General features: G+C 43.6%; 1 protein-coding gene across 1 annotated transcript in view; it reads right to left on the bottom strand.

The window, feature by feature from the left end:
- Positions 1-210: 210 nt before the first annotated feature.
- LOC106810941 overlaps positions 211-13108 on the bottom strand; it is a 19019-nt gene continuing 6121 nt past the window's right edge. Inside the window, exons 4-5 of the mRNA XM_014814426.1 lie at positions 1029-1163; positions 211-817 (exon numbers count right to left, since the gene is read on the bottom strand). Coding sequence (XP_014669912.1) covers positions 606-817; positions 1029-1163 — 347 coding nt within the window. The 3' untranslated portion in view covers positions 211-605. The remainder of the gene's footprint in view (positions 818-1028; positions 1164-13108) is intronic.

The raw sequence follows: 13108 nt of genomic DNA, 5'->3' as shown, positions 1-13108 counted from the left end.
GCAAGAGATTGCAATCAATCAAACAAAGAAATTATGGAGCTTGATAGTAAAGATCTAACAAGACTAACGACACAAGTAAAGTAATAAGCCTGTCAGGGGTAGCTGCTTTAACTTTACCCACACATACATAAATATATATCAGGAGCTAATAATGACAAATATTTGTCATAAATAATGACAAAATAATGTCAAATAATGGCAAATAATGACAAAAATTAGTCATTATTAGCTCCTGATATATATACACAAGAGCAATCGGAGATAGCAAACCTCCGCCACAGCGTAGACAGCGTAGCGTTTTTACTCTCCATCACTATTGTTGTTTGACTGCATTGACACGATGCACGGCGCATATATCTATATATAGCTATCGATCTAATTTGTAGTCGGGTTTAACGCGGCGGTGACACATCATAAACCCCTACAGAGAGAGAAAGCGAAAGTCAAACGAAGCGAAGCGGTTAGAGAGTAAGTCGCCACACTACCATCAATGATGAGAAATACTTATATATATAATATATATATATATATATATATATAAATTAATATAAATTAATATATGCATATATATATGAAGTTATATCAACTCATTGATATGTTGATATTTATGGCTTCACAGTGTTGACTACCAGGAGAGCAACAGTGAGCAGCAGCAAGAAGGGCGAGTAAGACCAGGTACTGGCCGTGTTACAGTTCGGTTCATTACATAGGCACATCGTGATCTTCTTCTTGTCATATGTGTCCGAGTCCTGGCATTTGCTCTTTGCCACGGAGAAGAGCGTGTTGTTAAAACAGAGCCTCATGATAAATGTCTGGTCTAGAGAGAAAAATTTGCCTGATATATACACACATAAAACATGTGCACACATGCATGAACACGGCGCGCCGGAACACGCACGCACATAGACATTTTTTTATTTTTTTATTATATATTTATTATTTTATATTTTTTATTTGTGCAAGCGTGCACACAGGAACGAACAAATGCAAGATAATATTGTGTGATTGCACGTGTGCTCATTATGTACCTTCACGCATGCCCTTGTATTTCATGCAGCCACCAATGCAGGGCACGGCGAGATTGCCACTCAGCTGTGCCTCGTCGTGATCTGCGCACTTGGTGGTGGATGGTGCATTAGGCGCCACTGACGGTCCAGAGCTTCCTGCCCAGTGTAGAGAGAGAGCCATATAGTATGTATAACGTAACATACACACGCATACATACAGTGGCGTAGCTAGGATTTTTTCAGCGGGGGGGCACTGGGGGGGGCCTTCCAATTTCAATCTCTCTCTCTCTCTCCTCTGCTCTCTCTCTCTCTCTGCTCTCTCTCTCTCTTTCTTTTCTTCATTTTCTTGCTCTCTCTTCTCATCTGCTCTCCGTCCTCTCTCTCCGCGCTCTCTCGGCGTCTCTCTCTCTCTCTCTGTCTCTCTCGTTCTCTCTCGTCTCTCTCTCTTCCCTCGCGGGGGTAGGCGGAGGCAGATCTCTCGGTCTCGGTCGTCCGTCTCAGTCGTCGTCTCTTCTCCTCTCCTCTCTCTCGTCTCCTCTCTCTCGGACTCGTCTCTCTCTCTCTGAATTCACTTATTTATACTAGTATATCAATCTTCTATCCGTCGTCTGTACTTATACTATACTTATGCACTCTATTAATACTATATATAATATACATTATATTATAAATAATATACTATTATGGACTCACTGCTCTGCTGTGGTGTCATCGTTGTGGAGAGAACGCAAAACAGCTCTCTACAAATCAATTGTTTTTTGATTCCTTGAGCTTTTTCTTATTATCCTCTGCCTACTATGCGCAGGGTCTTTCTCTTCGTGTTCTGTATTTCTACTCGCGTCACGTTTGCGGTCGGTGTTGCGTGTGCTTGTTGCATTGGTTGCGGCATGTTAGTCACCTGTCAACCTATGTCGGGTGGACATCTTTGCCGATAAATCACATACGATACCCAAGACAAGTTCTAATTGGGACGGGGTTTCTGATTGAAAAAAATTGTGGACGGGTTGGTTTGGCCAAGAACCCAATCGATTTAGATTTGGGTCGTGATCCGGATTCCAGGGCAATTTTTTGAAGTGATTCTCAATCCATTCAATGCGTACGGCGTGCGCACGAAGCTGGCGGGCGCAACTGCACTACACGACGACACAGACGCACCGAGCAGCTGAAGTCGCATAGCTGCGATTGGAGAAAGTGAAGCGGCTCATCCAATTTGTTCAAGTTTCCGTTCGTTCGTAAGTGCGTTGTTGGGCAGTTCAAGTTTCAGCCGTAACGCCCGTCCCCCCAGTATTCACGTTATTGGGCCTTAGGAACTTAGGAAGTGATTAGATCTCAGCTACGTAAGTTAGGTAAGAGAGCCACCGCTCTCTAGGATCTAAAACGATTATAGAATCTGGGATAGTATATGATATCGAGTGTCAGTGCGATGCATGACATCATACGCCGTGGCACCTCGGTGGTTGCAATTTTGGCAGGTCAAGATCAACCTATAGTAATTATCGTTAGTTTCATTAGGGAGTGTGGAGATGTGAAACAGAAACCTTACGCGTCTACCGGCTAGGTAGGCCGGAGGTGTCTTCCGTATCTCACGATTGAGCTGCAGGTATTACGTTATTGCCTTTAGGTTGTTATGTAACTTATTATGATGGGTGAAGGTAGAGCGATATTTCAATCTAGGGGCAACAGACAAATTTTGGTCATTTATTTGCCATTATTGACATTATTTTGTCATTCATTTTTAATTGCAGCCAAATTATATGTTGTCATTATTAGCGTCCTGATGTATACCGATTTAATTGTATTCGGTGATGTGGATCCAGGCAAATTGACAACGATCTATGTAATAGCTAACTACCATTTGACTATGTTTGCCTTAGACAGGCATTTAATTCTATCATTGATCTTGTATATGTTGTACGGAGGGATAGTATTAGTATTGCCGTTTGTTACTGGAATCTAGATTAGTGACACTAACTGCATCTACTTCGGTTTGTTTTGATTGATTGGCGCGAACATCGTCTTTCGCTGCTAAGCGCAGATTTGTGTCTTATACATGACACCTAAATTTTGGGTAGGGAGAGTGTTTTAGCAAGCAATGTTGTCTACAAAATTATAAAAAGGCACTCAAGAAAAAAAAATGGAAAAGAAATTCATGAACAGGTGGCCCGTGTGCGCTCCTCTTACTTTTCGCAGTAAAGCAGCCACCTGGCAAGCTGACGAAGCTCAAGCTCGGTGTAGAGCCTTATTGCTTTGTGTGTAAGTAACACGTAGCAGGTTTGTAAAGTGCCGAAATTAGTATACGGGAACAAGAGTTGCAAGAGGGTGTGGTTGGAAGTCCCCCCAAAGCAGCATTATACACGAAGTTAAGCACGGAAAACTAGTAAACCAAGATTAATTCGGAGATACAAGAATGGTGATACATGGCCTTATGGTTTAGGAAGTAGCGGGGAGAGAGAGAGGAGAGAGAGGAGCAGGACGAGAGAATTTGTCTATGACATCACGATCATTTCTTAGTCAACAATGATTTTTGAGATAATATTTGTATCAGGTTGTTAGAGCGCAAGGAATAATGTTGAGATACAGATAGTACACTATTGAAAGTAGTCAAACATAGGTGCGAGAGCAAATAGAAACGTTGTAAGTTGAAAAATACTCAACAACTCCAGGGGAATGTACTGAATAGTTATCTGATCTGGTAATAATCGTGGCTATACAAAGGTTAGCGATATATGTAGAGTTAACGGGATATCATATAGTTGCAGAGAATTAGATTTACAGCTCTATCAGCAGGGTTCATAATTCAAGAGGTAAAGTTAGGAGATGATATAAAGCCATAGCAAAAGTAGGGATGATTGTGAGTGAGTGTCAGTTTTCCTGTGCGAGCATTAGAACTGACACAGAGAATAACAAAGACTACGATGAGAGAGGAGCACTTCATCTAACCAGTAACGACCACGTCACAAGGTGATCGGCCAGGTTGGGAACGACAGACTGGTTAATAAACACACACTCAGCTGACTAAGAGAGTTGCTGAACAACTGCGATACCCAAAATGATTTGTTAAGAGTACGTGGAGGTATTGATTAAAGAGCATGTAGAAATTGTACGCTAAGCATTCTGGGAGAAGGATATAGATCGCAGTTAGTTCAAAAGGACTAGGGTGATTGTGCTGCATGAGTCAGGGGTTCGAGCACCATGCTATACGACGAATAGGGCGAAACGAATTGAATACTTCAGAATTTTTAATCTCTAAAATCCGTACTCGAAGTGATCTATACACCCGCGAACGCTCACATGGTTAATTAGACGAACACGCGCTACCACAGAACATAGGTATGTGTAATATCGCTCGTAGTCAGCTATATAGACGTATTGACACGGAGTCTCAAACATGAGAATACGATCAGTCGCGCAACAAGGCAAGATGGTATCACATTCTTTTTTTTTCTACCAACATATAGAGTGGGTGCCACAGACTCTGCCGGGAATGGCCATTTCAAAAAGGAATATTTCGTTTTTACAGTATGTATGTCAACCAATACCTTGTGCGTTTGATGTGTTTGGCTCTAGCGAAGACGCAGAACGCTGTCGTGCTACACTACTACGGGGGTAGTTACCTTTATTAATATATTTGAAGAGATAGGTAGGTACCCGGAGACGGGAGGCGCAGATCTATAATATTTCGCATCTTACATTAACTTACTGGCACTTTGGTTTTTGTGGGAACCGTTTAAACAATATTTCATTGTCGGGAATCGAAGATTGAGTGGGCGGCACGTTTTTGTTGTTTATGCTGCTGTTTTATGCTCCCGATAAGCAACCACAAAATGGTGATTGTTGTCGACCGGGAAAGTAATTCGGCAGAACAGTTCGCCTAACTTGGAGACCTCAATGTCCAGACTTATGCAGTTTTTTCAATTATTCGCTGGTGAAGATAGTCTTTTAATAACCGCTGCCGCGCTGACATTCATGAAGCAAAAATTTGACGTCCAACGTATCCCAGTTTGGTAGCAGAGCTTGTCATTTATTTAAGGCTACGTCCCCAGCCCTACGTAAGGACAATCCTCAGGGTTCTTTGTGCTTACATGCCGCCGAGCACATAACAAACAATATATGTTACAGCAAAGAGGCTGTATGCTAAACCAGAATATCGATATGCATGTTTACTGTACTGTTTAATACCTGACGATGTTGAAAAATATTTTAAAACAAAGGCCATCTCAACAACGCAAATCTCGTTCCCACCAATTGCTTTCCAAAAATCCCATACAGTTCTAAGAGTGTGGTTCTAAAATCGGGTATGATATGTAATTTAACCGCACAAACCGCGCAGCTGTTTTACTACTATAATCTGGTCCAGTGTAAGAATGGTCGCATCACCACTACTATCACCATATACAACGTTACGTACGCAACGTTGCATATGAATATCAGGAGCTAGATAATAGGGAGGCAGTGTGGTCAATCCAATGAAACAAAGGAAATTCGTCATCTTACGATAGCGCGTTATAATTACCGTAGACGATTTAGCTAGCGAACTCATCCAACTTTGAGCCTCCGAAATCGGTACACAGTACATTCCCAATCATCGTGCGAAATCGTTTCCTTTCATCGTAGACCACCCGCCAATACCCGGAGATACAGCCAAAACGTACGACACGATTCTCCGATTCTTTGGCCGATCAATCAGCCGCATGTGCGCGCTCTATATTCTAGTACAAGAAGGCACAACCGCTGGGCGCAGCTCGCTGCTTTGCTCGTCCTCGGATAGCTTGACTGTGCGCGTTGTGGCCTCGGCAGAGGGAGATTTGGAGATCGACGGCAACATCGACATGCATTAGCGCTAATCAATGCGGTCTTGGCGTGCGATCGGCGAAGGGCAATGCCAGCTACTGTACAAAGGTGGCCTGTGTAGTCTGTGTCACCGGGTCCAAGAGTTATCTCGGCCAAAGTGTCTGATGCCTAATGCTCCCGCGAGCCACAACGCCACATTCAGCTCTATCGCAGAGAGAGGGCAACCGCACAGCGACGTGCGCAGCAGTGTTCGGCGCCCTTTTGTCTGCAATTATAGGCGCGCGAATTGGACGGATGTGATGGCCAAAGAAGGAGAATCGTGTCGTACGTTTTAGGACTGTATCGTCGATTGCGGGTGTCTACGGGAAACGATTCGCACGATGATATGGCGATGTACGTGTCGCGATTTGAGCTCAAGTTGGATGAGTTACCGGTACGAAATCGTCAGTATTATAAGCGTAGTAATGACGAATTCTCCCTTGTTTATTGATGTCACACTCCCTCCCTATTATCTACTCCTGATATATATGCATCACGTGCGTACGTACGTTGTCACATGGTTAGGTAGGGTCAATGCGCATTTTCTTTACACCTGGAACAGTATATAGTGAAAAGGCAGCGCTGGCCGGTTGTGCGTTAAATTAATATATTAACCCGATTATTAAGACAACTCTTCACGTGTACTGGATTTTGAAGCAAAATTGGGAAGAATTTGGTATGTGTCTGAATGACCTTGTGCGTAACAGTCAATTTAATTGCCCACACATCAGTCAGTATTAGAAAGGTAAGTAAAATCCATTATGTATTCTGTAAGCATACCCAGCCTCTTTTGCTGTAAATACCTATTGTCTTGTTATAGCTGCTCCGCCGTCGTAAGCACCACAGGAAACCACTAGGTGTGTTTGTTACGTAGAGTGACAAGCTAAATATTATACCAACTGCCAACACAGCATCTGACAAGACGCTAAGTGAGCGTTCTGAGTACGACATGTTTTGGCTCAATGAATTGTCAGTCAGCAGGTTTATTCAAAAACCAGACTATCTCAACACAAAACTGAACACACACCGCGCATTAAGTTGATAGAACAAAACTTCGTTGTCTCTCCCATAGTCAAGAATTTTGCCGTTATTGCTCCGGCATACAATCACGTTCACGCACGATACTTGATAGCATTGCTTACACATATTGATAAATAAAATCAAGATAACACACAAACGTGCGGCCACCTATCTCTGTGAGCAGTCTCCGCGGAGCAAAAGAAATGATTAATAATTACAAAACAGATCCCACACAATAAGCTATAGTGACGTCTTATTATGTAAAGGCACACGTATATTACTGTATATCAAGATCATGTCGGCCTGCGTACACCTCTATCACCCTACTTCCACCCACACTATACTAAATACACACAGGTAAACTACGCCTAAGCTATGTAGAAGACACCGCGTTCTGGTCTCGCTAGAGCAAAAATCACGCACAATGGTTTGTTGACAATCAATGTAAACCGATTCTAATTTGAATGCAGATCTACGTGGCAACATATTGGTGAAAAGAATGGTGTCGAGGGTTCACTAACTGAGAGCGGCCTTACTAAGTATAGTTGGTGTTAGAGCAAGGAGTATCGTAACGATCAGTACGGTTGAGAAAAATATAGAAACTGTTGGTGAAACATGAGCAATCCTAGCTTTAAGATTTGAAATATTCATGCAGTATAGATAACACTCGCGTTATTGAAAATGGTATAATTTATTACAGCTGAAGGCCATCGACTGACAGTTCGTAGTTAGATTGCGAAGTATAACAAGAAACCTCTTTATTCTGCACGAGTTTTTCTGTTCACCATCCAAATCTCATACTGGTACTGTAAGGCACACGCAAGTCGGAACTGAGTCGAGGACGCGGAGTCGACGGCACGGGGTGAGGGCAGGAGGTGGGTGAGCTCAAGGGCACGGTGGACGGGCACGACGGTGCGGCGACGCAATGGAACTCAACCGCGCTTGACTCATACATGCTCCAGAACGTTTATTCCATTATATACAGATAAGTAACATCTCCTTCCCTCAGATTATTCTAGCATCAATTTCCTATCAATGTATTGGCTACTTCAATATTGACCTACTCTGGTATCTAACATAACTTTCTTGGCGTTAACAAGCTATACGCAAATATATACTTAAAATAAATTGTTAGAGATAAAAACATGATCCGGGATATGGGTCAACTAAGACACTTGTAAAGTGCTCATTATACTTATTCCTCTGAGTAGAAGCCCTGGCTATATCTACAACCAAAAGTTCATGTATCACAACACTCTTGCCAGACTAGTACTAACTCTATCATGACTCTCCATTTACCTAATTGAAAATTGCTTATAAGAAAAAATTTCTACAAAATTGTGTTGTATAAACTGCAGCAGGATAGAGATGCAATCAATCAAACAAAGAAAAATTATGAGCCTGATTAGTAAAAGATCTAAGCACCAGACCTCAACAGCACAAGTAAAGTAATATGCCTGTCAGAGGGTAGCTGCTTTAGACTTTACCCCATCATACATAAATAATAATCAGGCAGCTAATACATGAACAAATATTTGTCAATAAATAAAGACAAACATAATTGTCAAATCAATGGCAAAATAATGACAAGAAATTAAGTCATTATTAGCTCCTGATAATATATACAACAAAAGCAATCGGCGACAGAAGAAACCTCCTCACAGCGTAGATCAGGCGTAGCGTTTTGTAGCTCTCCATCACTAGGTTGTTTGACTGCATTGTGACAACCGATGCACGGCGCATATGATCCTATAGCTATTAGCTAGTCATTAAGTTTGTAGTCGGGTTTAATCGGGCGGTGACATACATCAAAACCCCTACCGAGAGAGAAAGCGAAAGCAAAACGAGAGCGAAGCGGTTAGGAGTAAGCCGCCACACTACCCATCAATGATGAGACGCAAGCAATGCATCCCTACGTCACACAAGGAATTACGTCCTACGGAATCCGGAATCACGGGCACCCAAAAAATCAGAACTAATCGCGGACAACTTGTCCGCGAAGGCACGGGACTCGCACTCAAGGCGCACATACCAGCCGTCCAAATTTGTTTATCATAACCCGTCGCTAACTTTGATGGAGCATATCCTGGTATGACCAAGGAACAAAATCGAAACGTCCCACAAACACACAGACCTGAGCGCAAAATGAACAAACGAACAAACCCTCCCTTGGCAGAGGGTAGATTAAGAAGGTGAATCAAAACGAATGATTGTTTGGCTCACCGTCTCGCGCGCCACCGCGCCCCCCGCACCACGTAGCAAACACGGCACCCGCCCCGCCCCCCCCCGCCCCCCCACCCTGCGTCGGAAACACACACGACACCCACCATGAATCTATATATACTTATAATTTATACCGGTTATACCATAGTAGTATAACACACTCACACGACACACCGCACACGCACGATCGACACACGCACACACATACTACCTACATATACTACAAACACAACGCTATATATACACACAATATATAGCTAACATACAGTGTGTATGCAGCCGAAGGCGTGACTGTAGAGGCGTCACTGCATGCGTGCCACGATGCGTATAGACACGTTCTGCTTGCATGCTAGCTTGCTTCTCAAATCTACCAAATGATTGGTTCTCTTCTAAAAAAGAGCGTTTCAGACTTCTTACCGACGACCTCTGAAAGAATCTGGAAAATTACTCGATCACATCAACGAGACCACGTGAAGTTTCCTTGTTGTGGTAGGTTGCTTTGATTGGCACGTAGGAGACGAGAAAGAGATATATGAGACCGAGAATATAATTGTAAGATTAGGGCATGATTCGGAACAGTGCTGATACCTGACCCAGGAGAGCACAGTAGGTTACTAGTGTGGGATTTCACGAGCGGCTTCACTGGAGCACGTTCTATGGCTGTTGCCGGTCAATAAGGCAATAGCGAATAGACTGTGGGAAGGCGCGAAAAATCTCAGCTGATGATTTTTGAATGAGATCGCATCGTGAAGTCGCTGGACATCCGACGAGGAGGAAATCAGTTTGGGTTACTGGACACGGCTAGTCTGTGATCGACCGCGGCGCACCGCATGCAGTTAACCTAATAAAATGATCATCCAGATAGCGGCGGGATATGAGGGTAAACCACCATCCGCTTCAATGATTCCACGAGTCAATTTACAGAGTTGCCGATATACATAGTTTAATACACATAGGGGCAACATGAGCGCCGTGCGGTTGTCTTAAATGGGGACGGCGGTTTGAAGAATCCTTTTTTTCTGGTGAAAACCGTATGATGGTTTCAAGTTCGCATGAGTCGTCTTTTCTCTCTGTAGTCGGCATCCTGGCGTGTCGGGCCAAGTACGTGCACGTGACTCTTTGTTCCACCGACCGTGAAGCTTCACTCCTGATCATTTTAAGCCGGCGAGATCGAGATGAGATGATGGGCGTTTGCACGGTGTTTGGTGTACAAGTTTTTTGGGAATATCGCGAAAATTCGTACCAGGGTAAACTCAAATGGAGGAGGAGACGAACAGGGCGCCGCATAGAGTAGATACAGTGCACAGAGTAAAATGAAATTAAAAGATGAGAATTGTACGTCGGGGTCCGTACATGCACGTTGTTAGAATGTGTTTTTTGAGTATGATGAGAGACGGAAGAGAGAGCAGAGAGAGAGAGAGAAGAGAGCGCCGCGAGAGAGAGAGAGCGAAGAGGAAGAGGCGAGAGAAAGAGGGAAAGAGAGAGAGTAGAGATTAGAGGCGACATGATATAGAGAGAGAGAGAGAAGAGAGAGAGCGAGACGAAGCGAAGCAAGGTGAAACACATGTGCACCACGTGCATGAGAACGCGAGAGAGGAGAGAGACAAGGACGAGAAAGAGAGAGAGAGACGAGAGAGAGAGAGAACGCAGAAGAGAGAGCGGGGAGACCAGAGAGCGAGAGAGAGAGAGACTGAGAGGGGACACGAGAGAGCAGATCGAGAGTTAGAGAGGAGAGACAGAGAACTAGAGACAAAAAGACAGACAGAAAGACAGAAGAAGACGTGCGACGAGAGAAGCAGAGGAAGAAGAAAGAGACGAGAAGAGAGACGAGGAGAGAGAGCAGAGAGGAAATCGCAGACGAGCCGAGAGTGAGACGACCTCAGAAGAAAGAAGAAGGGAGAGAGAGACGCCGCTCACTCTCCCACTTTTCAAGGTCCAGACCGAAGAGAGCATAGATCTCAACTTGTATGAGAGAGACTATATCAGTCTCATGACTTCAAGTTCTTTATGATACTGATCACATTCTTATATTGAGTTATATTTTTATGTTTGTTTAGTTTGTTGCAGGCGGCCGGCAACTACAGGAACACGAAGCAAATGCAAGATAAAATTTGGTGCGATTGCAGCGGTGGCTCATTAGTACTTCACCACTTGCTTGCCGCGCCTTGTATTTTCATGCAGCCACCAATCCCCGCAAGGGCACGGCGAGATTGCACCAGCTTGTCGCCTCGTCAGTGAAAATCCTGTCGCACGCTGTGTGTGATCGGGTGGCATAGCGCCGACTGCAAGGTCCAGATCTTCCACTGCCCCGCTGTATATAGAGGAGGCCATGATAGATATGTATATAACGTAGACATATCACGGCGCATTATACTACATACCAGTGGGCGTAGACTAGATTGTTATCAGCGGGGGGGGGCAACTGGCGGGGTGGCCCCCTTACATTTTCTAGCAGGGGGGAGCCAATTATATACACTTTCTTGTAGAATTATACTGTTCGGTATAACGGCAGTGTTTTAACTCTCATTTTATTTTTATCAAGCATGCAATTTATGCGTAGGGGGGGGGGCGAGCCGGGGGGGGCACAAAAAATTTGTGGGGGGGTTGCTGGCCCCCTCCAGTGGCCCCGGTGAGCCCTACAGCCCTGCAGTACATATGTACACCAGTTGAAAACTTAACAGTTGGTATGTATATCGATGCGATAAGTTCCTCACAACCAACATTATGGCCCATGGGGGCAGTGAGAGTGATGTTCCCTGGTATCACCTTCAGATATGACACATGCGATCATACGTTTGTCTTTTGTAATGCAGATAACGTATGTGTTAATAATATAATATAAATGCGAGAGATAGTTCTTTACATAAATGGCGTTACAAAAGGTGAATGTCATTGTGAGTTTGTACAGCATGGTGACTACAGACTAACCAAAGTCAAGAGCTAATACCCTGATAGCAGTGTATAGGTGGTATTAAATGTATCATTATTATAATTTCAATTATTATTAACTCTTGATAACTAATATAACACTAACAAACTGAAGCACACGTGCATGTATGTAAGCTCTTTATCAAACACCACCATATTATGTGAATAAGTGAATGTAGGTATGACTAACATGTCATCTAACATTTTTATACCAGTAATGGACAAACGTACAGTATAGATTACCATAGAGTTTTTCCCAAAAATTTTGCGAACGCCAATTGTTTCAATGAGATATTCACTCACGTGTTGAAAGTGGATAAAGTGTACGGCGATTCATAGCACGTTTTTTGTATGGCACAATTCTGCGCAAATTCGGAAAAAACAATAAAAGAAAATACAAAATTGGAATTTAAAAAGAACAGGGAAAGGAGCACGTAAAGATATTGCAACACATTTGTTTCATTGTCTGTCCTGCTGTCAGGCAAACTAATGGTAAAAACAAATTGTATTACACCAAACTTTATGGACTTCGCCGTTTTCTAAAATAGTTATCCACCGTAAATGCTATACTAGTTGAAATACGCCTCTGCGAACACACAATCTCACGAACACAGCCCCGCGTACCCCACTGAGCCAAGAATACTTTTGCGAGTTTGTGCCCTGTGGGGGTCAAGTCTGTTTGACGCAAGGCCTATTTTGCAACATCGGTAAAGACTTGGTCCTAAACTAGGCTGACAGGGGCGTGTTACAGGGGGGCGTCCAGGGGGTCCCGGAACCACTCACTGCTTCCGCGCAGTAAAGACGCATATATTTTACTAAAGGGGTCTAATTTTTAAGAAAAAAAATGTAGGGGCAGGAAGAGGCTCGAAAACAGTACCCCCACTTTCGCATCGCTCGCATAGTTTGGGTTTGGCGGTTCAGATCGCCCTCACCCCCCCCTGTAACAGAATTCCTGTAAGTACGCCCCCTGCTTGACAAACTGTTACGAGAGGTGGTGATTCGTTATCCTATGGTATAGTGAATTCTAAGACATATGAATCTAGGACATATTCGTGGGAGTGAGGTAAATTGCTTATCCACATAGCCCTCTGACCAGCTTT

This window comes from Priapulus caudatus, unplaced genomic scaffold (assembly GCF_000485595.1).
Source record: "Priapulus caudatus unplaced genomic scaffold, Priapulus_caudatus-5.0.1 Scaffold488, whole genome shotgun sequence".
Taxonomy (NCBI): Eukaryota; Metazoa; Priapulida; class Priapulimorpha; order Priapulimorphida; family Priapulidae; genus Priapulus; species Priapulus caudatus.
The sequence above is the reverse complement of the archived record's forward strand: the minus strand, read 5'-3'. Positions and strand labels throughout refer to the sequence as shown.